This window comes from Ursus arctos, unplaced genomic scaffold (genome assembly GCF_023065955.2).
Source record: "Ursus arctos isolate Adak ecotype North America unplaced genomic scaffold, UrsArc2.0 scaffold_9, whole genome shotgun sequence".
Taxonomy (NCBI): Eukaryota; Metazoa; Chordata; class Mammalia; order Carnivora; family Ursidae; genus Ursus; species Ursus arctos.
Genome location: NW_026623111.1, coordinates 31746889 through 31773398, shown reverse-complemented (window position 1 = coordinate 31773398; position 26510 = coordinate 31746889). Strand labels below are relative to the sequence as shown.

The 26510-nt window shown below is 38.3% G+C and overlaps 1 protein-coding gene across 3 annotated transcripts in view; it reads left to right on the top strand.

Moving 5' to 3' along the window:
- Window positions 1-697: 697 nt before the first annotated feature.
- Window positions 698-26510, top strand: part of PDS5A (PDS5 cohesin associated factor A) — a 145488-nt gene continuing 119675 nt past the window's right edge. The window contains exons 1-2 of one of the 3 annotated variants that reach the window (XM_057309510.1): window positions 698-1021; window positions 1871-2048. In XM_057309510.1, the coding sequence (XP_057165493.1) occupies window positions 1911-2048 (138 nt within the window). In that variant the 5' untranslated portion in view covers window positions 698-1021; window positions 1871-1910. Of the gene's footprint in view, window positions 1022-1096; window positions 1233-1870; window positions 2049-26510 lie in introns of those variants that run through there. The other 2 variants (XM_026508763.4, XM_026508765.4) reach the window with 2 other exon arrangements.

Below are 26510 nucleotides of genomic sequence, written 5' to 3'. Positions count from 1 at the left end.
AGTGGAGCCCAGGAACCTACGTTTCAGACCATTCTTTGAGAACTACTCGACTCAAAGCTATTTTCATATTTTGCAGCTTACAAAATATTAATTTTAGAAATGCAAAGAGGGGAAGGCAAAAACTCCGGTGGCTGTCAGAAGGAACAAGAATGAGTAGCTCACGTTGTGCCATGTTGTAAAACTTTTCCTCAGTGTGCAGATCTTCTGTTCTTGAGGAGGAAATCAGTTCATTTGCACCGAGTAATTAACCGTCTTTCAACCAGTTCCGCCCATGTCTCTCAGGATGACCCCCAAAAGTCATGAACTCATCTTCGCGGCATAACGTAAAGCTCGGTTCGTCCTGCGTGCTCTCACAAGGGCCTCTGGGACCGGGTTCTCTTCCCGCCACAAGGGCCCCTCCTCCGCTTGCCCTTTGGGGCCAATCCTCCCAGAGGCGCTCCGCACGGCAAGTCTTGGCGCCAACCGGGTGGCGGCGCTGTCCGCCCCGCGCGCGCCCGCCTCGGGCCCGAGGGAGGCGGAGGCACGGCCGGCGGAGGAAGGGGAGGGAGCGAGGCGCGCGCCCTGCTCTCGCGTGCTCTCGCACCGCTCGCGTGACCGGCTGGTGTGTGCGCGAAGGGCCGGCTCCCGGGGGCACGGACGGCCGGGCGCGCGCCGCTGCGAGGGGCGTCCGGGTCCCGGTCGGCGGACCCGGCCGGCGGGAGGTGCGGGCGGGCGGGCCGCGGGGGTCCCGGGCGGACACGGGCGCACACGCTCCCGGAGGAGCCTTCTCTGAGGCTGCTCTTCCTCGGCCAGACGGAGAGCGGCAGTGTCTCCCCGCCCAGCGCACACTCGCCCCGCGTCTCCCCCCGCGGCGGCTGCTCCTCCTCGGCACCGCCAGCCCCAGCGCCGCTCCGGGGCGGGCGGCGGCGGCGGCGGGACCCGCGGAGCCGCTTTGTGTGCAGCCCGACGAGGGGCGGCGGCGCAACCACCTGACAGAGGCCCGGGCGCTCGATGCACCTTCCGCCCGCATGAGGAGGAGAAGGTAAAGGCGGCGGCGGCTCGGCTCCCGCCCTCGGTTGGTGGAGGGAGGGGACGGAAGGGGAGACCGGAGGGGGGGGGGCGCGGGACCGAGGCCCGGCGGGGCTGCCCGGAGGTGCCAGTAAGGCCTCGGCAGCGCCGGACGGCGCCGAGCAGTCGGGGGCGAGAGAAGCCGCCAGGGTCCCTCCGCCGAAGTTGAAGGAACAAAATGTGAAGTGCGGAGCCGCGTCAGCCGCTTCCTGGCGTGGGGTTTGGGGTGAAGGGCGGCTTGTTTTCCCCTCCCGTGGGACAGGGGAGGGGCGGGAGCGTGGCGGGGGCGCCGGGGGTCCCGAAGCTCGGCCCGGCAAAGGCGTTCGTTTCCCGGAGCCACCGCTGCGTGTGGGTCCGGTTGGGTCCCTAGTTTTGCGGCCTAAGCCGAGCCCTATAGGCCTCGCGTCTCCTTTCCCGGAGGGGACTGGCCGGGCGGGGACTCGGGGCTTCTCTCCGACCGAGCGGGGACCGTGAGGGCCTCGCCGGGCTCGGGAGGCTGCCAAACTTCGGACCTCGGTGCTTGGCGGTGGATTTCATTGTGAAAGGCGGAATGGGAAACTCCTGGCGCTGCTCGGCGCTTCCCGCGGCCGCGGCGGCTGGTGCCGGAGAGCCCCGTGGGCCCGCGACTGGCTGGGCCCGCGTGAGTGGGGGTGGCGGGGCGGCCACCGGGGTCCAGGCCCGGGGAGGGGCGAGTGGCGGGGCCGCCGCCGAGTCCCAGGCCTCCCCGGAGAAAGGGCCCTTTGCAGATTAGAGATTTTTGAAATGAAAAAAGAGGTTACAAAGTCTCCCTTTTCTCGCTGAACTTTTGTTTTCTGACCGATAGAGGCCGGTAGAGGACTGTGAAAGAAAAGTTGTCCCCCAGGATGGACTTCACCGCGCAGCCCAAGCCTGCCACTGCCCTCTGTGGCGTCGTGAGTGCAGACGGGAAGATCGCTTACCCTCCGGGGGTAAAGGAGATCACCGACAAGATCACCACCGATGAAATGATCAAGCGACTGAAGGTAAGCGTCTGGACACAGTGTTCACACTTCAGACGTTTGTGGTAGGAGGTGCTCTTTCCTGTGGTATTACTGCACTGCTAGGCCTGGCCTTTACAATTTCACCTACCCAGGTTTTTTTACGTTTCTCATCATCTCGTTTTTTACCCTCTCTTCAAGGTATTGTTCTTTCTTGGCTGTATCTTTGAATAGTTCTGTAGGGATACAATAATTATGGGAAATTCAAAGGAGTGTGCCTGTTTTTTCAAACATAAGAATTTAAGTACTTTTTTATAACTTTTTTCTGGAAATGTTTATGAGAATACTGTTCAAAGTAGCTTACAACCTTAAATGTAGGCAATAGCTTGCCTAGGAGGGTTCCTATTTCCGTTAATTTCTGAGGAGACTAAAAGCATTTTATTAAATTGTTACAATTTTCTAATATCCAGAAGCTTAAATATGAATTTAGTATGGTTAAACTTTGACAGAATGTACTAACTTCAAAATTCAGACTTAAAGTAATGATTTAGGTCCGCATGTTCAAAGGGGTTTTCAAGAGAGAATATTTTAGCTCTTTTTAAGTTATCTTATTTAAAAACCATGGTAATCCTAAGATCAAGGTTATAAGTTTGAGCCTTATGTTGGTGGTCAGCTTTTTGTTTTCTGTTGCATGGACATAGATTGTGCCCACAGCCTTCCGAGATAAGTGCTATTCTTGTTAAGAGATCAACTTGGTGTGGGGCGCCTGGGTGGCTCAGTCGTTAAGCGTCTGCCTTTGGCTCAGGGCCTGATCCCGGTGTTCTGGGATCGGGCCCCACATCAGGCTCCTCCGCTGGAAGCCTGCTTCTTCTCCCATTCCCCCTGCTTGTGTTCCCTCTCTGGCTGGCTGTCTCTATCTCTGTCAAATAAATAAATAAATAAATAAATCTTTAAAAAAAATAAAAGAGATCAACTTGATGCAGTGGTTCTCAGCCAGGGCATGCATTTTCTCCCTTCCTTCCTTTTTTCCTTCCTTCCCTCCTTCCTTCCTTCCTCCACAGCCAGTGTGGAGCCCTGTGTGGGACTTGAACTCAGGACCCTGAGATCAAGAGTCCCAAAACTCAACCGACTGAGCCACCCAGGTGCCCCTCAGCCATCTTTGACCCCCAAGGAACATTTGTCAGTGCTGAAAATATTTTGGTTGTCACAGCTAGGGCTAAATTGGAGCAAGGAAAGGGAAAGACTTGAGGGAGGAAGTCCAGCTAGGAAACTGATAATATTGTAGGTGAAAGATGTTGAGATCTTGAAGCTGGGCAATGATAGTGGGAAGAGAGGTAAGGAAGGATCCAAGAAATGTTTCAGAGTTAGAATCAGACTTGGTGGGAGGTGAGGGAAGAAACAGTGTTGACAGTTTCTCTTCCTTGGGCAACTTGATGAAATGTATTTTTAGGGGATGATCTTGCCCCTTTGTTCTAGAGCTTAGGGTAGTGCCTACTAAATGTTTATGATGTTGTGAGTTCTTAATGAATATTTAAAGTATTCTTTTACTTTAGTTTTTAAAATCTAATTAGATTCTGCAATTTGTTGCCTCCTTTGAAGGAAAAGGACATAATACCTTCCATTAAAATAAACTTGATACTAAAGATAATACATGAGGTGAGGTGCTTAATTGATGCTTCTTAAGGTTATATTGAGTGTTTGGAGATGCTGAAAAATTATGAAATACAAAGCTATTAAGTAAACAATTTTTAGATCTTTTGATTTTTATTTTCATATCAAGAATATTGAAATCTTGAATTCTAGTGATGGATAATCTGGTTAAAAAAGTTACAACCATATGTACTTCTTCTACTTGTGGGTAGATTATCAGAAATGCTGTTATATAAATGGACATATAACCAAGTCCAGAATGAGCTTTGGGTTAGGCTATCATTTGTTATGAGTTCTTTGGGAAGTTAAAATTGACATACATATTAACCAGTTTGAATGTCCTGCTTAAATTTTGCTTTTCTCAAGAATCTTATGATTTTGTTTTCCTCTTGTTTTTCTGTTTTGGTTTTGTACTTTCTAGGCCCTTGTTAAAGTGGTACTGTCCCATTGGAAGCATGGATTTTTAACAATGTTTAACTATTTTTGATAATTTTTGTGTTTATTAGACCCTTAATTATGGGCAAATTTTATAAATTGAGTAGTTTTTTTTTTTTATTATAGCAACAATGTTCAAATGCTGTATAGATGCAAACAGAGCTTAAAGGCAGGTAAAATCTTAGTGGAATTCAGAGATGTTTGGTCCATTCTCCTCAGTTTTCAAGAATGGGACAAACATTTTTACAATAGAACCGTAATTTTAGAGTTAGAAGGATCTTAAGAGAAATTCTAGAACTCCCTGTATTTCATGAATGAGAAAATTTGGGCCAGTGGCCAAATAATATGTACCGAGCTCAGGCATAGTGTGGCTTAGTGACAGAGCCAGGGCAGTAGCATCATATTTATTTTCATTCTTATAGCTGATTTTCTTCAAAGGAATCTAAATCGAACTAAGAAGTTGTGATTTTTATTATGCAATTGAAAATGGTAAAGTAAAAAGAGAAGGAAATCAGTGAGTTAATTTGCTCTTTTGCAAGGAAATAATAGGACATCATTTTTTTTTTTAACATTAGAAACAATTGTAATGCTTTGAGGCATTCTTGAAAATGGTTCTTAGAGTATGTCTTTGGAATAGCGAAGATATACTTTTGTATATATATTACAGGTTTTAATTTCAGTTTCTAAGGAATTACTTCAAATATTCTTATGTCCAATCACGCTGGCCTTCGGTCAGTTCCTTGAGCATGCCATGTTCATTTCTGCCTAGATAGATTCCACATTACATAACCCATACGTGTACTCTTCTTCCCAACTTCCTTTGTCATTCATTATTCATCTCTTGTCACTCATTTGTTCTTCTTAAGGGAAGTCTCTTAGATTCCCTTTTAGCTCCTTCATATCATTTATTGCAGATATGATATTATATTTATGCCTATGTTTATTTGGTTTGTTTCCCCAACTTCTGTGTAAGCTTCATGAATACAGGTACCATGTCTCTTTTTGTTTACTTTTATACCCTGCCTGCACCAAGCTTAATGCCTGGCACATAGTTAAGTGCCCAGCAAATACTTGGTCAGTGGACAAATGAATACTTTGTATTAATATTGGATTAGAAAAAATAGTAGTGGATTAGATAAGTATTTGTAATTTTGAAATGAAGGATAATTTGAAGATATTTTGAATTGCAGCTAAGTCTTTCCTGAGATTGCAAGATACCAGAGATGATAACATGAATATTTAGAATTTTAGAACCAAAAGGTAGCTTAGAGGTTACTTGGTTCTGTTCTGATTTTCCAGATGAAGAAACGGAGTCTGACATGTTGTGACCAACCCTAGTTACAGAAAGCTGAAAACTGTCACTAACAGTTTTGTTGCTTAGGTTTGCCTGGCTGGCTCAGTTGTAGAGCATGCAACTCTTGATTTCGTTGTCATGAGTTCAGGCCCCATGTTGGGCATGCAGCCTACTTTTTAAAATAAACAAACAGTTTTGTTACTTAAATTACAATTATTTATTAATTTTAGAAATATTAAAGGCCATACAAAAGTTATCTGTTTGAAAGGACAGTGGATTGTTTACTACCAACGTTACATTAAGCATCAAGATCTATAGTTCACAAATAGCCTTCCTTCTATATAGTTAAGGATTCTGAAACTAATGTAGCAGTCATGTCTGACGAATTTTATAACACATTCAAAATACACCTATAAACAGTGTTGTACAAAGTTCCGTTGAGTGCTTCTGCCCACAGTTAGTTATACACAGTCTGTTTCAAATCATGTATTAATATAGAACTACGTGCTACTCAACATTTTATTCCTTCCTTTCTTGCTATTTGGGAAGTGGAAGGTCCTTGATAAACCTTGATTTTTAGAGGGACGGACCAGGTTGAAGATTTAAGTATTTATTTATTTAGGGACACCTGGGTGGCTCAGTCATTAAGCGTCTGCCTTCTGCTCAGGGCATGATCCCGGCGTTCTGGGATCAAGTCCCGCATGAGGCTCCTCAGCTGGGAGCCTGCTACTTCCTCTCCCACTGCCCCTGCTTGTGTTCCCTCTCTTGCTGGCTGTCTCTCTCTCTCTGTCAAATAAATAAATAAAATCTTAAAAAAAAGAAAAAAAAAAAAGACTCTCCATGTCTTAAAAATATATATATATATAAGTATTTATTTATTTAAGTAATATCTGCACCCAATGTGGGGCTTGAACTCACGACCCTGAGATCAGGAGTCATACACACCAACTGAGCCAGCCAGGGGCCCTAAAGATTATTTCTTATGTCTGTTTCTTATTACCCGGTCTCAGAGTTCGGTACCCCAGACATTTCTCTGGCTATTAACTTCATACTCAAATCTGCCATATTCATTCAGTCACAGAATCAAATCAAAATTCGTATTACTTTGGTGCTCAGAAGTAGGAAAGGTTAAATAAATAACAGGGTTTCATTGTTCTGAGTATGTCCCTCTTTTTTCTCCTACCAGGTGTTATTTCTGTATTTTCTTTGTATTTTTCTGTCACCTTCTCTTTGTGTTAACCATTCCCTCTGCCCCACACTCTCTCTTCTGCTTTCTAGTATGGCTTGTTTGATATAGTTAGGAATTAGGATATGGTGGGCTTGACTTAAGGTAGGGCATCTCTCTCTTCTCATCAAATGTAGGTTGTGAGAGGGAAGAATAGATTAGGGGCAGGAAGGCCATGAATTCGTTCCCTTCTTTTCTTTCCTCCAGGTGGATCCCAGAAATACCTACTTTGGTTATAATTATTTTCACTTCCATAAAAGATTTTTATTTATCCCTAAATGCCATATAGGATGCTAATTTTACATATAATTCAGTATTGACTTCCAGTCTAAATCTGTTCATGTATTTTATTTTAATGTTTGTATTAAATCTTCTTTGCAGAAGATTCTGCTAGGAAATTAAAAAATTAAATAGGCAAGATTTCTTGAAATAAAGCCCTGTAATATAGCCAATATGTATTTGGGAAGTAATGCTAACTGTATACAGTTCTTATTTTAGACTTCCATTTGTATAGAGGAACTATTCTGCTCATTTGTTGCTGTGTAACAAACTACCCCAAACCTAGTGGTTTAAAACAGCAAGATTTTTTTTTAATTTTATTATGGTAAAATATATATAACATAAATTTTATCATTTTAATAATTTTTAAGAGTACAGTTTTGTGGTATCAAGCACATTCACATTATTGTGCAACCCATCACTGCCTTTCATCTCCACACTTTTTCATATTCCCCAACTGAAACTTTGTACCCATTAAACAGTAACTCTTGGGGCACCTGGGTGGCTCAGTGGGTCAAGTGGTTAAGGGTCTGCCTCCAGCTCTGGTCATGATCTCAGGGTCCTGGGGTGGAGCCTGGCATCGCATTAGCCCAGCATTGCATTGCACTGGGCTCCCTGCTCAGCTGGAGTCTGCTCTCCCTCTCTCTCTCTCTCCCGTTGCCCCTCCCCCTGCTTGTGGGAGCACGCGCGCTCTCTCTCTCTCTATCTCTCATGAATAAATGAAATCTTAAAAAAAAGAGTAACTCTCTGGTTCCCCCTTCCCCCAGCAGGGGCAACCACCTTTCTACTTTTTGTCTCTGAATTTAACTACTCTAAGAGCCTAGTATAAGTAGAATCATATAGTATTTGTCCTTTTGTGACTGGCTTGTTTTGCTTAGCATAATGTCTTCTAGGTTCACCCATATAGTATGTGTCAGAATTTACTTTTTAAGGCCAGATAATATTCCACTGTGTATATATAAAGCATCTTTTGTTTATCCATTCATTTGTCAATGGACACCCAGGTTGCTTCTACCTTTTGACATCTGCCACTATCCCTTGAGAGATTTTTTGCAGTTTTGTTGTCCCCCTAAGGTTGTATAAAGTACCATATTTGTTACTTAACTTGAATTTTAATTCTTTTGTCTGAGTGATTGTTATCAGTTTTATATACAATTGGTTTCTTTTTTCTGTTTGTATTCAGTTTTTATACACACACAATACTTTTTATTTCCACTGATAAATGTGATCCTTGCTTGATTTCTTTTTATTGTGCTAAAAAACACATAACATAAAATACCACCTTAACCATTTTTAAGTCTTACAGTACAGCACTATGTGCATTGTTTTTTTGTTTACTTGCCTCTGCCCCCTTCCATGTATGTACACATTGTTAATAAAACAGATCTCTGTAACTTTTTCATCTTACAGAACTGAAACTCTGTACCCACTGAACAGCTCCCTCCTTCCCCCTTCCCCCCAGCTCCTGGCAACCACCATTCTATTTTCTGTTCCTAGGGGTTTGACAACTTTAGATACCTTATATAAGTGGAATCACATAGTATCTTTTTGTGACTGGCTTATTTCTCTTAGCAAAATGTCCTCAAGGCTTATCCGCGTTGTAGCATATGACAGGATTTTCTTCTTTTTAAAGGCTGTATAATAATTTGTTGTATGTATATACGGCATTTTATATAGTAATCTGTTGATGGACGTTTAGGTTGCTTCTGCTTCTTGGCTGTTGTGAATAATACTGCAGTGAACATGGGTATGCATACATCTCTTTGAGATCCTTTTTTCAATTCTTTTGCATATATACCCGGAATATATACTGCTGGGTCATATGATGATTCCATTTCTAATTTTTCTGAGGTTTGCCATAGCAGCTGCACCAGTAGTGCACAAGGATTCCAGTTTCTCCAGATCCTCACCAGTGCTAGTTATTTTCTGTGTTTTTGATAGTGGCTATCTTAACAGGTGTGAGATGATGTCTCATTGTAGTTTTGATTTGCAGTTCTTTGATGAGTGATGTTGAGCATCTTTTCATGCTTGTTGGCTGTTTGTGTATCTTCTTTGGAGAAATGTCTATTCAAGTCCTTGAACCATTTTTTTATCAGTTTGTTGTTTTGTTGTATTTGTATTCAGTTTTAGGGATTACTTCATTCTTTTTATTTAATTTTACATGGTTCAAGAGTCAGTATTATATAAAAACTTATATTTTTCAGAAGCCTTACTCCCATCCTTGTCCTTTACACCCACCCACTATAGGTAATCATTTTTGGAGTGCCTGGGTGACTCAGTCAGTTCAGTGACCAACTCTTGATTTTGCCTCAGGTCATCAGGTCATTATCTCAGGGCCCTGGGATCTAGGCTGCCACCCACATGTTCCCCCCCACCCTCCCCATCCGTCCATCCATCAGTCTGTGTCCAGCTCCACACTCATCAGGGAGTCTGCTGGAGGATTTCTCTTCCTCTGCTCCTCCCCTCCACTGACACAGGCATACACCTTCTCTCTATATATAATAAAAATAAATAAATATTGTCATTTTCATTAGTTTTTGGTCTATCCTTTCTGTGTTGACTCCCTTTTTACTCAAAAGGTAGACCACAGGGGCAGGGGTGCCTGTGTGGCCCGTTCAGTTAAGCACGTGCCTTCAGCTCAGGTCATGATCCTGGGGTCCTGGAATCAAGCCCCGAGTCGGGCTCTCTGCTCAGGGGGAAGCCTGCTTCTCCCTCTCCCGCTCCCTCTGCTTGTGTTCCCTCTTTCTCTGTCAAGTAAAATAAAATAAATGTGGACTACGTACTCTCTTGTACTTTGCTTTTTTTTTTTTCATTTAGTAAATCTTGGAAATCACTCCAGTTTCACTTGGAAATTTCCATATCTAGAAATCTTTAATTTTTTTTAATGGTGTTTTAGTACTATATGTGTAGATGTGCCATAGTTTATTCAGCTAGTCTCATTGTTACATTTGAGATTGTTTCTGATATGTTGCTGTTACAAATAATGCTAATGTCAATAACCTTGTTCACGTGTTTTGTATTTGTAGAAGTGTATCTTCAGGGCAGATTTCTAGGAGTGGAATTGTTGGGTCAAAGGGTACATTTATGAGTGATTTTTTTTTTTTTTTTTTTTTTGAGGTGGTCAAATTCTCCTCCATAGGGGTTGTACCATTTTGACTTCTATCAGCTAGTATAAGAATGCTCAGGCTCTTATAATGTGTTCTTAAGTAATGCCTGCATTTATTTATTTATTTAAAGTAATGCCTACTTTTATTTATTTTATTTTTTTAAAGATTTGATTTATTTGTTAGAGAGCACACAAGCAGAGGGAGCAGCAGGGAGAGGGAGAAGCAGGCTCCCCACTGGGCAAGGAGGACCCTGATGTGGGACTCGATCCCAGGACCCCAGGATTATGACCTGAGCCAAAGGCAGAGGCTTAGCCCACTGAGCCACCCAGTCATCCCGTAATGCCTACTTTTTTTTTTTTTAAAGATTTTATTTATTTATTAGAGAGAGATACAGCAAGATACATTTATTGGACAGAGAGAGATACAGCGAGAGAGGGAACACAAGCAGGGGGAGCGGGAGAGGAAGAAGCAGGCTCCCAGCCGAAGAGCCTGATGTGGGGCTCGATCCCAGAAAGCAGGGATCACGCCCTGAGCCAAAGGCAGACGCCTAACAACTGAGCCACCCAGGCGCCCCCGTAATACCTACTTTTAAATTAGCAAATAATATGTTGCAAAACCATTTTATTAACTCCTGGTGAGAAGAGTTCTTTATGGGAATGATTAAACTTACATGTCACATTGAGGTTCAGAGGGGTAAGAACCCTATTTAGATTTCCTTAAAATCTCAAAGGGAAATGAGTTATTTTTTTAGTTCCTATGTTTTTTTTAGTTTGTTTAAAGAAATGAGGATGGGTGGAGATGGAGACAAAATGTTAGTAACAAAGATGGTGTTGAAATCATCAAGTCCCTCTTAGGTGTTAATTCAGGACCTTGAATTAAATAGAAATTAGTGAAGGCATGTTAAAAATCATATATGATGGGGCGCCTGGGTGGCTCAGCCGTTAAGCATCTGCCTTCGGCTCAGGTCACAATCCCAGGGTCCTGGGATCAAGCCCCACATCGGGCTCCCTGTTTGGTAGGAAGCCTGCTTCTCCCTCTCACACTCCCCTTGCTTGTGTTCCCTCTCTCACTGTCTCTCTCTGTCATATAAATAAATAAAAATCTTAAAAAAAATCATATATGAAATAAGCAACATTGGTATGTAAAATGCTAATACCATGATTTATTTTTCCTATCAGAAATCTGTGGATGTCCAAGGGAAAAACTGATGAGTCGTCACAGTAGGAAAACAGGTTTAAGGTCATTAATGAATTTTGTTTCTGTTAGCTTCTATTTTCAGAATTAATGTTTAAGTTAAACACTAGGCTGAGGTTGTTGGCACATGGAAATATGTCCAGTCGAATTCCCTGCTCAGAAAGATAAAATGAGTAGAATTTATATATTATATAAAAGCCTAACAAGTTTTTATTTGCTGAAGACAACAAATCAAGAGGTTTCTAGGTAATAGTTGCAATAGAAAGCTGAACACCAAAATAACAGGAATTTACTAATCATCTTTCCCTTGCTTTTGGCATTTGGTTTTTTATGTTAGGGCAGGCTTCCCAACTGATGTACTTCTACACAGTAATAGGTGCGCCTCAATACAGGAGTCTGAGGGACTCCATATTTGGGGGTTACAAATATTATATCTTTTTTTTTTGTATATGATGTGATATTTTTTAAATTTATTTTTACTATTTAATTATTTATTTTTTTACAAGTAATTTCAGTATACCATGTAGGGCTCAAACTCACAACCCCATGATCAAGGGTTACATGCTCTGCAGACTCAGCCAGCCAGCTGCCCCTATGATGTGATATTTTAAAAGTTGGGAACTGCTATGATATTTTTTATTTTTCATGTTTTAAAATTAAGATCAAACATTCAAAACTTCCTACCAAAGTAGGAGCACTGTGATTCGTGCTGTTAAAACCAGCCCTTAAATAGCATTAGTCCATTGGGGAAAAATAGATTTATACTAGAATAACACTGGGATGGATTTCTGTTTATATGAAGAAAGAATATTTGAGATTATCATATATAACTTACAAATTAAATGCCAATTACTAGGATCGCATGCTAGGATTGTGCTAGGGTTGTGTTTGTTTCTTTGGATAAAGAAATACTATGAATTTTGATCGTCAAGAAAAGTTTCATGGAGAAGGTGACAGTTGGACTGGAATTTGAAGGCTCAGACTGTGGTAGACAAATAGGTGGTAGCACATTCCCAGACAAACAACAGTACAAAAACGGAGTGGCAGAAGCATGCTTGGTGTGTTTGAAGAAAATGAGTAGAACAGTTTTGCTAGATAGAGCTAACACATCTTAAAAGAGAGTAGTTGGGAGAAAAAAAGAGGACGGTACCTCTTGAAATTGTTCAAGTCCTTAAATACCAAGTTAAAAAAACAACAACAAACTCACACATTTGTGCCGAGGAGTCTGGTGTCTAAGTCATAGTTTTACATGATTAACAAAACTAAGTGATCAAGCAGTTTCTTTACACATGAATACCACCTTTGTGGCTGATATGTGGTCTTTCTGTCCTCATTTCCAGACCAGAGAGCATCTTTGGTCAAACAGTAATCCATTTCTAATTGATACTGTCTGTATTGATCTGTTAGTTGGTGAGAGTTTAGTCATATGGCACTAGGTGTGAAGACTGTGGGTGAGTAAAATTTTAGAAGAGTGGTTAGTAGAATTTTATGTACTAGACTATCCTATGAATTGGATTTTTATCAAATATTTAGTGTGTGTTTTTTCCAAAATTTTTTAGAATTTCTGTTATGAATTTAAGTAAATGTTACAATAAACTGATGCCAAGTTGTTAAGTTTAATACTTGAAAATTAAACTTGTATTTAATTGGACATGTATAATTGTCCTATAATTTAAAATGTTTGAATTGAAAATCCTTCATCTAGCCATTATAAAATAAGTAGAGGTAAATTTTTCATTATACAAAAAGAAAATCATTGAATAAAAATGTTTAAGGATTGAGTCAGCATGTGTAAGAAGACTAGTTTGTTTTTGGCAGAAGTTTAGAAAATGGTTTTCTTCTTGAAGCATGTACCTAAATAGCTTTGAAAAAAGTGGTAAAAATCATCAGGCAGTGTAATAAAATGAAATTGATTTTAGATCTCTTGGAAGTAATGTTATGTAATTTGTCTATTCATTTCTCATCCTTTAGTTGATATTTTACCAGATTTTTTAGATTATAATACACTGTTTCACTTGTTCTTTATATTTTTCTATACATTTTTGTTTATTGTTCACTTAATGCTTTTTTTTAATAGATGCTTTTTTAGAGCAATTTTAGTTCTTGTCAAAATTAAGTAGAAAGTACAGAGTTCCCAACAACCTCCTGTCTCCCCTCTTCCCCGTCCCTTCCCATTACATCTAGCACCAGGGTAGTATGTTTGTTACAGTCGGTGGACATTAACACATCATCATCACCCAAAGTCTGTATTCCTTTTTTTTTATTTTTTAAAATAAAATTTTAATTATACTGTAAATGTATTATATTTTGATTTCCATTGAACAGTATAGCATGAGTATATCCATATCATTAAATAATCCTTTAAAACATGATTTTTTAAAGAATTTATTTTTAGAGCAATTTTTGCTTCAGAACAAAATTGAAAGGAAGGTATAGAGATTGCCCGTATACCTTCTTCCCCCACACATGCATGGCCTCCCCCATTATCAGTATCACTCACCAGAATGGTACGTTTCTTTCCAACAATGAACCTGTGTTGACACATAATCACCCAAAGTCCATAGTTTACCTTAGGTTTATTCTTGGTGTTGCACATTCTTTGGGTCTGGACAAATGTATATTGACATATATCCATCTTTATAATAACATCTAGAGTATTTTCAATGCCCTAAAAATTGTCTCTGCTCTGCCTATATATCCCTTGTCCCTTCCTATATATTTTTTACTGTGGAAAATCTCAAATGCTTATTATTTATGTATTACTTACATTTTTTATCTAAGTTGAATTTATTGTCTTCTTAATATTCCTAATTTTGACTTTTCTTATTTGACCAAAGTGGAGCTTTAAGTGCTAGTTTTAACTGGATGCAGAAGATTTTAAATCTTGGATATACTCAGCATGCTTTAATCTAGATTAATGGTTCTCAGATTTTTTGAGTTTTTTAATGTCACCCAGTGCTTTTAAGAATTAGATACTGGTTTAGGGGCACCTGGGTGGCACAGCGGTTGAGCGTCTGCCTTCGGCTCAGGGCGTGATCCCGGCGATCTGGGATCGAGCCCCACATCAGGCTCCTCCGCTATGAGCCTGCTTCTTCCTCTCCCACTCCCCCTGCTTGTGTTCCCTCTCTCGCTGGCTGTCTCTATCTCTGTCAAGTAAATAAATAAAATCTTTAAAAAAAAAAAAAAAAAAAAAAAAAAAAAAAAAAAAGAATTAGATACTGGTTTAAAAAAAAAAAGTTAGATACTTGCTAATCTCCCACCCATCTATACCCCCAATTTAGTGGTTTAGGGGTGGGCTCAATTTTCTGCATGTTTTCCCCTGCATTTTCATTAAGCCCCTCTGGTGTTCTTGATACAGAGAATATACACTGAGAACTGCAGAAAATATATTTTATTGCTAAATTTCATATTAACTATTCTCAAAAATTTTATCTAAAAAAGACTTTTTAAATTAGTTATAGTATTTTTACATTAAGTTTAAATTGTGCCCAGAAACAAACTTCCCTCCCTAATTATTTTAAACTTAGCTCTATCCTGAAAACATTTAAATTTATTTGGAAGGCACACAACTATATATGCCATGATCTCTTTTACATTATCTGGTGGCAGTCTGTTATTTAGAACTCTATTGATCTACAATTTTTTTTTTTTTTTGAGAGGAAGGGAGAGAGAGTGGAGGGGCGAGGGAGAGGGAGAGATAGAATCTTTAACCAGGCTCCGTGCCCAGCACAGAGCCTGACATGGGGCTGGATCTCACAATCCTGAGATCATGACCTGAGCTGAAATCAAGAGTTGGGTGCCTAACCAACTGAGCTACCCAGGCACCCCAATCTACGTGTTTGTTAAATGGTTTTACTAGTAGTTATACAATTTAACAAAAATAATCCTCAAATGTAATTAGCTTACAAGGTCATTTGATGGGGTTATTTACTTATGAAAGCAGACATTCTGGGTTTCCAAGTGAAATCTCATTCCATTCTAGTCTTCCTAATTTGAGCTGACAGCTACAAATATGTTGGAGTTTTAAAATAATTCAAGTTAAATTGGTAGTCCGTATATGTTTTACTAATGAGAGTTGTACTTTTTCCAAAATAGAAGGGTCAGTAAGCATTGAGCTGTTTTGTGTTTTTAGTAGTGTGTGGCTTCCCAAAACTAATCATTCTCATTTGCGTATGTGTTACGATTCCTGTGGGACTTCTTTTTTTCTCCTGTGGGACTTCTGAATCATCAAAAACAAAATGTTTATGTGGCATGATTACTTATCACTTCACTTTAGTTATTTGTAAATTGTTAATGCTTGAAATATATGATGGTGATTAAATAAAGCATTTCAAATAGCAAATCGCCCTCTCCCTTAGTAAGAGGGCTGCCCATTTTTTCCCTTTTTCTGACTATTAAGTGTCTTTCGTATATTTCTTTGTGTCTTTCTTTGTATGTAAACCCTCTGGTTTAGGGTTCTCTGAGTTTCTTAGATGTATAGTTTATCTTTCATTATTACTGAAAAATATTCAACCATTATCTCTTCAAATATTTCTTCTCCATTTTTTCTCTTTTCCTACTTCGCCTCCAGTCTGTTTGATAATATTCAGCGGTTACAGTTTTTGTTTCCGTGCTGAAATTCCCCATTGTTAATGCATGTTGTCCACCTTTTCTACTAAATCTTTGAACATATTAATTTTAATTATTTTAAAGTACCTGTCAGCTTAAGCATTTGGGCCATTTCTGGGTATGCTTCTGTTGACTTATTTATCTCTTGAAAATGGGTCTGTCTCCCCTACCCCCACCTGTTTTTGATTGAATGCTGGACATTATTGTATAAAAAAACAGACTGAGGTAAATAATATTTATGCACAGAAGTAAACATATCTCTTCTTTTGTCAGGTTGTTAGTGTGAGAGATTGAATCAGTTCTTAACTGGTTGAACTGGATTTGCTATATTTTGCTTTATTATGTGTGTGTATGTGTGTATGAATACATCTATTCCATCCATCTTTTAAAATGTATTTCAAAGTGAGTTGCATTCATCAGTATACTTTAAACACTTTTGCATGGATATCATTAATTAGAATTCACAGAATAGTTTTTGTGTCTGGATGGGTAATATACATATCTTAATTGTACTGTTTGATGAGTTTTAACCAATGCTTATTCATGTATAACCCAAATTCTTAATCATGATATAGAACATTACCATCACCCCAGAAAGTTCCCTCATGCTCCCTTTGGGTAATCTCTGCCCCTTTACCACCCCCATAGTGGTAATCACACTTAAAATTTTTTAAACCTACATTAGTTTTGTATCTTCTACAACTTCGTATAAATAGAACTATACAGTATGTATTTACTTTTGTGCAAGTCCTCTATCATACATCATAGTGTTTTTGCAATTCATCCATGTTGTTGCCTGTTATCATTAGTTTGTACCTTTTCATGGCTTCATATTATTGCATTGTATGAATATCCCAATTTGTTCTACCATTCTTTTATTGATGGAAATTTGGACTGTTTATGCTTTCGGCTATTACGAAGGTGTTATACACATTCCTGTACAAGTCTTCTTTTGGACATGTTTTTATTTATATTGGGTAAGTACCTAGGAGGGCAGTCATTGGATCATAAGGTACCTTATGTTTAATTAATTTTTTTAACATTTTATTTATTTATTTATTTGAGCAAGAGAGAGAGAGCATCAGTGGGGTGAGGGGCAGAGGGAGAAGCAGACTCCCTGCTGAGCAGGGAGCCCGATGTGGGGCTTGATCCTGGGACACTGGTATCATGACCTGAGCCAAAGGCACATGCTTAACTGACTGAGCCACCCAGGTGCCCCAGGTTATGTTTAATTTAGTAAGCAACTGCTAGTCTTTTTCCCAGAGTGGTTGTACTGTTTTACAGTTTCACCTACAGTGTATTTTCAAGGAATTTGTCCATTTCTTCCAAGTTTTCTATTCACATAAAGTAGGTATTTATAATATTATCCTTTTAAGGTCTGTAGGATCTGTGGTGATATTCCTTTGTTGCATTCCTCATATTGGTTCTCTTTTTTAAATTGGTATGTTTAGCAAGAGGTTTGTCAAATCTATTACTCTTCAAAGAGCTCACTTTTAGTTTTGCTCATTTTTTCTATTGCTTGTTTGTTTTCTATTGATTTCTGTTCTTTTTTCTATTTCGTATACAGAGTTTTCTCAATCTCTGCACTCTTGACAGTTTAGACCAGTTAATTCTTTGTTTTGGAGGGCTATCTTGTGCATTGTAGGATGTTTAGCAGCATCTATGTACCCACTAGACGCCAGTTGCAGGCCCTTTCCTCCCAGTAGTGACATCTAAATGTTTCCAGATACTGCCAAATATCTCCTGGGAGGCAAAACCACCTTGGTTGAGAAACACTGTCCTGACATAAGCTTTTTAAAGCTATACATTTCTTTCAAAACACTGTTTTGTTGCATCTCACTAGTTTTGATGTTTTCATTACCATTTAGTTAGAAATATTTTTTCATTTTCTTTGTGATTTTTTCTTTGACCTATGAGTCCTTCAGAAATGTGTGATTTAATTTCCAAATACTTGAAGTATTTATAAATATCTGATTGTTAATGATTTCTAATTTGATTTTGTGATCAGAAAACATACTCTGTAAGATTACAGTCTTTAGAAATCTGTTAAGATTTGGTTTTTTTGGCTTAGCATATGGCCTCTCGGCAAGCATATCACGTGCACCTGGAAAGAATATGTATTTTATTTGTTGGACATGGTGTTCTATAAGGTCATTTAGTGTCCATTTTGTCAGGGGATTGAGATTGTTATTCATCATCAAAGTCTTAACTGATTTTTTTAAAAATTTGGACTGGTTCTATTGCTGAGAAAGAGCGATAAAACCTCAAACTGTGATTGTGGAATTGTATATTTCTCCCTTAATTCTGTTGATTATTCTTTCATATATTTTATAATTGTTGTAAGGCGCATATTGTTGGATTTATGATTGGTAGATCTTCCTAATATCAACCACTTTAGCATTATGAAATGTTCTTGATGTCTAAACTCCACCTTTTTTATAGTTTTTGTCTGCAGTATATATTTTTCCACCTTTTTCTTTTAACCAGTGTGTCTTTATATTTAACATGCATACAGCATATGGTTGGGTCACGCTTTTTAAATTTTTTAATACTGTTTTTATCCATTTTATCAATTTTTGCGTTTAAATTGGAGTAAGTCACATTTAATTGATGTGGTTGGATATATGTCTGCTATTTTGTACTTTTTCTATTTGTCTCATCTGTTTTTCTCTTCTTTCCTGTCTTTTATCTTAATTTGCTGAAATCCATTTTAAATATCTATTGGCTTTATAGGCATACCTTTTTGCTCTGTGTGTCTATGTCTGGTTGCACAGGGATTGAAATACACATCTTTAATTTTTACAGTCGTAGACTTTATACTACTTCATGTAACATGTAATCTTTTATCAGTACGGGACCATTTTTCCCCCTCCCTTTATGCCACAGATATATTTATAAACCCCACATTAAACAGTTCTGTGTATTTTAAATAAGTTGCAGGGGAAATAGTGTTTTATGTTCGTGCACTTATTACCATTTCTTGTGTTTTTCATTCCCTCCCAAATATTGGATTTTCCGCCTGATGATCATATCCCTTCAGTTGGAGGGACCTCCCTTTAGTGTATATTTTAGTGAGGATTTGCTGAGGTAATTTTATGTAGTTTTTATTTGTTTGAAAATGGCTACTTTACCTTCATTTTTGAAGAATATTACTTTTTGCATATAAAATTCTGGGTAGATAGATCCAGGGCTTTAAAAATATAGTTCCACTGTCTTGTATTCTCTAGTGTTTCAGATGAGAAGTCAGTGATTATATGTATTTTTGTTCCTTCTACATAATTTGCAGTTTCTGGCTTCTTTCAAGATATTTCTCTTTTTTCTTTGATTTTCAGCAGTTTCATTGTTTTGTTCCAAGGAGTGTGTTTCTACTGTTGTTGTCCTGCCTTGGAATCACTGAGATTCCTGGATCTGTAAATTTATGTCTTTCAGCAGATGTGGGGAAATTTTGTTCATTTCTCTTCTCTAGGCTCCAATTACACATATGTTAGATTCTTTAATATTGCCCTCAGATCACTGGGGCTCTGTTCCCCTTTTTTCAGTCATTTCTCTCTGTGTTCTTCAAATTTGATAATTCCTATTAATATATTTTCAAGCTTACCACTTTTTCTTATGTCATCTTCAACCACACATGCAACCTGAAAAATGTAGTCATAGGGACTTGGAAGATGATCTATGTGGCATTAACGTATATGTGTCTTTCCTCTTTTAAAAAATATATGTTTTATAATTTACATACACTAAAATATATAAACCTTAAGTGTAACATTCTGTTAATTTTTATATATATATTTACACACAATCATAATCCAGATGAAGATGTGGAACATTTCTGGCACTCCAAGCAGGCTGACTTACATTTCCTCCCCTGAGATAGACGCTCTTCTGACCTCTATCAAAAGTTTTGCCACCAAACTTGATACAAATAGAATCATGTGGTACATAGTCTTTTATGTCTGGCTGTTTTATTAAAACATTCTTGTCTGAGATTCAACCTTATTGTTATGGGGTGCAGTAATTCTTGTTCATTGTATGAATATACCAAAATTTATTTATCCATGCTATTGTTGATGGATGTTTGGGTTAATAGTTTTTTGCTTTTCTGAATAACACTTCTTGAACATTGTGTGTGGGTTTTTTGGTAGAGGCAAGTACTCATGTTTCTTGAGTAGGTAGACTTTTTGAGGGGCCAGATACTAAATATTTTATGCTTTATGAGTCAAGAAGATACTGTGTAGGTACTTACACAATAAAAGGGGACAAATTTCCACAAATTTTTTTGACAACATTCAAAACGTAATAAAGCTTCAGTACATTTTTTTTTTTTAATAACACAGGTTTGTTAATGAGAAGAATGGAATTCTTGTTGGTGGGGGGAGTGGAACTAACATTTCACTTAACTGAGGTTTGAAGTTTGTGTTCCCTATCACCAAAGTTGAAATCAGATGTTCCCCTGTTAATGCTAATGGGTAATGAAATTTTGTGTATTTCATTTGAAAGTCTTTTTTCACAGAGCTAGATATTCCCAAATATTGCTATCTGTTTGTGAGCATATGGTTTTAATTGAACATATTCATTGCTTGGGAGGCATTTATAGAATTCCTTTATATTCTTCTCTTGGTAATTGCCTTTTAGCATGTCATTACATTGCAGATTAATTGCTTCCATTTGAAGGGTAGATGGAAGCTCCTCAAAGGCAGTTTGAAATGGGCTTTGAAATGTGGAAATTTCCTGTGCCTGTGCATTAAAGTCCTAAAAATGCTGCTGGAATTGGAGTTTGAGCTTGGAAATGGAGATCTCACTTTCTGTTATAACTTTTGGCAGTTACAGGAAGAAGGAGCTTGACATTTCTTGTGATTGAGCTAATGTTATTTGTTGAAATAACTTTAATGTGTAACTCTCACATGTAAGTGCATAACAGTCCTGTAGTTACAGCTGAATTCATTTAGAAACGTTACCAAGTCTGCAGCCAAAGCTACTTTCTAAAGTCATTCAGTGTTTAAAAATACTAATAAATACTATCAATTAAGGACTATTAAGTGCTGAAAGAAGCTGAATACTACTGAGGTGACATTGGCAGGAATAGCAAGAAAAACAAGAAGGATGTCCTTTTTCTCTTTTCCAGCCCTCTTATCACTTTGCTTCCTATCAAAGAAGTCTGCAATGCATTTTCCAGAATCCTAGCTTCAGCGTCTGAGAACAGAATGTAGAAGGGTGGATTTGGAGTTGAAAGACTCTATGTAAATAATTAGCACCCTGTTCTGATATGTGAACTTCCACAAAACAAGAATAATTCTTTAATGTTTTCATCTAACAAGGTACGCCTGTCCTTCTTTAAAAAATGAAGATGCTCTCATCGCTTTCCAGATACTCTCAGTAGTCACATTAGTTGATCTCTAAGTGATAACATACCCAATTCTGTTAATTGCTTTTTTAGTTAAAACACTATTCCACTTAAATAGTCTTAACTGGGGTTAGTCATATCTGGCCTGCTGTTTGTTTTTATAGGCTTGGAAGCAAAGAATTATTTTTACATTATTAAGTGGTTGGGGGGAAATCAAAAGAATAGTATGTCATGATACCTGAAAATTATATGGAATACAAATTTCAAAGGCTATAAGTAAAGTTTCATTGGAACACAGCTATGCTCATTCGTTTACATATTGTCTATAGCTGCTTTCATACTGATACAAATGAAGTAGTTATGACAGATACCTTATGGCCTGCCCAGTCTAAAACATTTACTTGTTTTGTTTTGTTTTGTTGAGAGAGGACAGGGGAGGGGCAGAAGGAGGGGGAGAGAGAATCTTAAGCAGGCTCCACGCCCAGCACAGAGCCTAAATCAAGAGTCAGTTACTTAACCAACTGAGACACCCTGGTGCCCCTAAAATATTTACTTTCTTATCCATTACAGAAAAAGTTTGTTAGTCCCCTAAACACGTATGTTAGAAACCACCACTGACAATCCTTACCTAAAATAATTAGAGAAAAGAGGAGGGAAAGAAAAATTAATTAATTAATTAATTAATACACCAGCACACAGATGTTAACAAGCAGGGACACCAGAATTGTATACAGTCATTTTTGTAGTGGTCATAGGGCCTTAATTAACTTTTTTTCCATAACTCATTCTGTTTCTTTTGCCTTCATCCAGTACCTCAGGCTGTTCTGGTTTTATTTTTAACTTGGTATATTGTCCTTAAACTTCATTTTCGGGGGTCTGAGTGAAACCCTTAGGGATTCTGACTTTATTAGAACACTGTAGTTTCCTCTGAACTTTTAATATTGCATGCAGAAATCCTAAGAAGTGCCTTAGCTGTTGAGGGTATGGTACCACTGCACAACAGGATGAAGGCAGAAATTGAGGGTTAACATAAAGAAACATTGATAGGCGATTTGCTGTTGCTGCAACATCTAAGTGCATTATTTTGTATTTTACAGTTGTATTGGAATTTTTTTAAAGAATCACAGCTGGTTGGTTATTTACACCAATAGTTTGACAACACTGTGTAACCCATCTGTTGAATTCTAAACCTCTTTGTCCCTGCTGCAATTGCATAGTAGCAACTAGTTTTCCCATAGTAACTTGGGATCGGTCACACCAGTCATAGTAACCTTCTTTACCTGCTGTTTCAGTGGCGTGAACAGCTCAAATGGGCAGGTGGCAATCTCAGCTTTAGTTTAGTGTAACCATTCTGTCCTATATAGAGCATTCTTCTCATGGAAACCAAAATCTCTAACTAGCAGACCAAAAGTTTTAGGGATGGAAGCAAAAATTCTTTGAGTGTAGGGTATTAAATGTAATAGAGGAGGCACTCTGATTTCCGCCCTTCAGTTTCTAGGCCCATGTACTATAGAAGAAGTAGCAAAATTTATTGGTCACAAATATAGAGCATATGTCACATCTTATAAAATAAAACATCACCTCTTCAGGCATTGTCCTCAAATGCTGTTATAACAGCAAAGCATTCCATTGCACTATCAAGCTAGCTGTTAGTGATGGGACAGGTAGAAGATCAGTCAATTCCATGGATATGAGCCCATTGTCAAAAAAAGATTACCAATTAAATTATCTGATGATATTTTAACACATAGAAATTTTTATTTTGTACTTTCTGAAAGAGCTCATATAGATAACTTAGACAAACATTTTTTTCATGTTTTTACATACGTAAAGGAAAATGGAATAAATTGGCTGTCATTCCGAGAGTCTTCACATTTAGAGTTTGGCTGTTCTGAATCTTACCTTTGACTAGATAGTGACTTTTATGTTTTTCCATACTGTGTTGTTTTCATCAAAAGTATTAGTAATGCAGATTATCTTTTCAAAGTGGTCCATTTTTGTTCTGACATGTTCTTCCAAGCTATTAACACTTAATGCTGCAAAATTTAGTGCTAGTGTTTTGTAGATATTATCAGGCATTATAAGCACAAGGTTTTCAAACTACAGTTTGTATGAGCACAAGCAACAATTCTTTTACAAAAGTTACTTCTGGCTATCACTTTTTATAAGACCACTGATTTTAAGACACATCTCAATATCAGACATGTTAAAAAGTGGGTCTCAGAATTGATAAAATATGGTATTACCAGTGTATGCCAGACACTAGGCTGGGAACTAACTTCATGTTCATTATCTCTAAATATCATAGTCCTTTAGGGTTGTATTCTTGTTTTTGTCTTACAGGCACAGACAGGTAATTTATTCAGGTCACATATCCATTAAGAAGCAGAATGGAATTCACACCTGTGGTCTGTATAAATCCAAAATTTAATTTGTGTTCTTTCTCTGCTGTAAGGAAGAGATCTGTTTCGGAGATTAAGGTAGAAGGGACGTAGGTGCTCATCAGTTTTTAGCATTGCTGGCCTGGTGGACTCAGCCAATAGAAACCACTCTGGATTGGAGATTGAAAGTCAAGAATTACCAAATCCAGGATGGGTGTGTGTGTAGTGTTCTTAGAGCATGATTGAAATGGTACATTTGGATGTGGGCCAATGGGGAGATAAGTAAGGGGGTCAGGGGTTGGTTTTAGAGTATGTTTGAAGATTTAGAGTTCAGATTAAAGGCAAGTGGTAGATTTAATAAGACTAAAAAATGGAGTAGTTGGGAGGCAGAATTTTTTTTTAAGATTTTATTTATTTGAGAGAGAGCACAAGCAGGGGAAGCGGCAGAGGGAAAGGGAGAAGCAGGCTCCCCACTGAGCAGGGAGCCCGATGCAGTGCTCGATCCCAGGACCCCCGGATCATGACCTGAGCCAAAGGCATCTACCCAACCAAGCCACCCAGGCGCCCCCAGAATATTTGGTTTTAAAAAGGAAATTTTATAGTTAAGGATACTGGAAGTAAAAGTTTCAAATGAGGGGGTTCCGGGCATGGATCAAGCAGGATAAAGTGAAAAAAAATTGATGAGATATGCTTTTAGTAATTATGCTGAGACAACAGGTGTGTGAACTGGGGCTATCTGAGGCAAATTGGGGTATAAGGAACTATAATGCCAGGATCTTAACTGGATCTTTGATCTAGAGTGAATTGTAAATTTAAACTTAATCTGGGAGTTCTCAACTGAGAATCTGAAGATTTATGTCTAAATCCTGGATACTCTACCATCCAACAAGTGACCTATATAAAATCTCTCTGAAGTTAACTTTTTTTTCTCTTGAAAATAGGTAATTTAGTCTGTTTCTCTCTGCCCCACATTTATAGTAAAGGGTTATGTAGTACACACACTACAATCTAATGTGTTCTCCCCCCCACTTTAATTTTGTAATATTACAATACTGTCTGATAATTCCCTAGGCAGGAAAACACTCTGCCTTGCAGAAGATTGTCCTGTCTTTGAGTCTTCACGGCCTCCCGTAGTTTCTCTATTGCCCGTTCCGCCCCTCCCCCCTTTTGTTTAGAACTTGTTAGGGGAAGTGTAATTGGTATAGATGTCAGTGTCCAGTGGTTACATAGGAAAAGCCATGGTTAGTTTACTTGGCTTACATGGTCTAGGACAATTATTCCCTTTTAGTTATTCTCTTTTCTAATGTTGGAAGGTGGCTTATGAATCATAGTTTTGTCAGTTGAGCCTTTTTCATTGCCTTAAAGGAACTACACATTTAATGTTTAAAAGAATATTTTTGTAGAAAAATATCTCCAGTTCATTTTTATCCATCTGTATTTTCTTTTTTTTAAACAGCTTTATTGAGATTTAATTCACATACAGGTCACCCATTTAAAGTTTTAGTATATTCCCAGATATGTGGAACCATCACCATAGTCAATTTTAGAGCAATTTCATCACCTCAGAAAAAAACCTTGTATCCGTTAGCTGTCACTTCCATATGCCCCTCCAGCCCTAAGCAATCATTAATTTACTTTCTGTCTCTGTACATTTCCCCTGTCCAGTTGTTTCATATAATTGGAATCATAAAACCTACATGTAGTTTCTCAAAACTGGTTTCTTTAACTTAGCATAATGTTTTCAGGGTTTCTGCATTTTGTAGTATCAGTGCTTCATTCCTTTTTACGGCCGAATAATATTCCATCATAATGGATACATCAAATCTTGTTTATCCATTCATCAGTTGATGGACATGTGGAGTAATTCCACCTATTGGCTATTAGGAATAATGCTGCTATAAACATCTGTGTACAGATTGTTGTGTAGACATACATTTTTACTTTTTTTTTGCTTTTAAAAGTGTAATTTTGGGTCATACGGTAACTGATTAGTCATTTTGAGGAAACGCAAACTTTTCCAAAGTGTGTATACCATTTTATATTTTCACCAGTATATGAGGTTTCCAATTCCTCCACCTCCTTTTTAACACTTGTAATTATCTGACTTTTTGATTCTAGCTAACCTTGTAGATATGAAGTGGTATCTCATTGCAGGGCTTGAAGTCACAATTCTGAGAAGAGACCTGAGCTGAAATCAAGACTTGGACACTTAACCAGCTGAGCCACCCAAGCGCCCCTCATTGTAGTTTTGATTTGCATTTTCCTGATAACTAATGATATCAAGAACCTTCTTATGTGCTTTTTAGCCATTTGTGTATCTTTTTTTGTAGAGAGATCTGTTCGGGTCCTATGCCCATTTTTAAATTCGGTTGTCTTTTTATTATTGAATTATAAGAGTTCTTTTATATATGTTCTGGATATAGGCTCCTTATCATATATATGATTTGCTGAAATTTTCTCCTGTTCTGTGGGTTGTCTTTTCAGTTTCTTGATGGTGTCCTTGGGTACAAATATTTCATCTTGATGAAGTCCACAGTTTATCTTTCATTTGTCACTTGCACTTTGGTGTCATATCTAAAAACCATTGCCCAAACTAAGGTCACAAAGATTATGCCTGTTTTTTTTCATAACGAGTTTTATAGTGTCAGCTCTTCTATGTAGGTCTTTGATCTATGTCAATCACAGTTTTCAAGAAATTGAAATTAGTCAAGAATTGTTCATTTTTTTTTTTTTACATTATGTGAGGGTCCATATTGCATGCTTTTGCAAGTGAATGTTCAGTTGTCCCAGCACCATGTATTGAAAAAGCCTTTCTTTCCCTAGCATCATTTATTGAAAATGCTATTCTTTCCCCATTGGATGGCTTTAGTACGCATGTTGAAAATAAGTCGATCATTGATGTATGGGTTTATTTCTGAACCCTTAATTCTGTTCCCATTGATTTGTATGTCTGTCCTTGTGCCAGCACCACACTGCCTCCCTCCTCCCCCAGT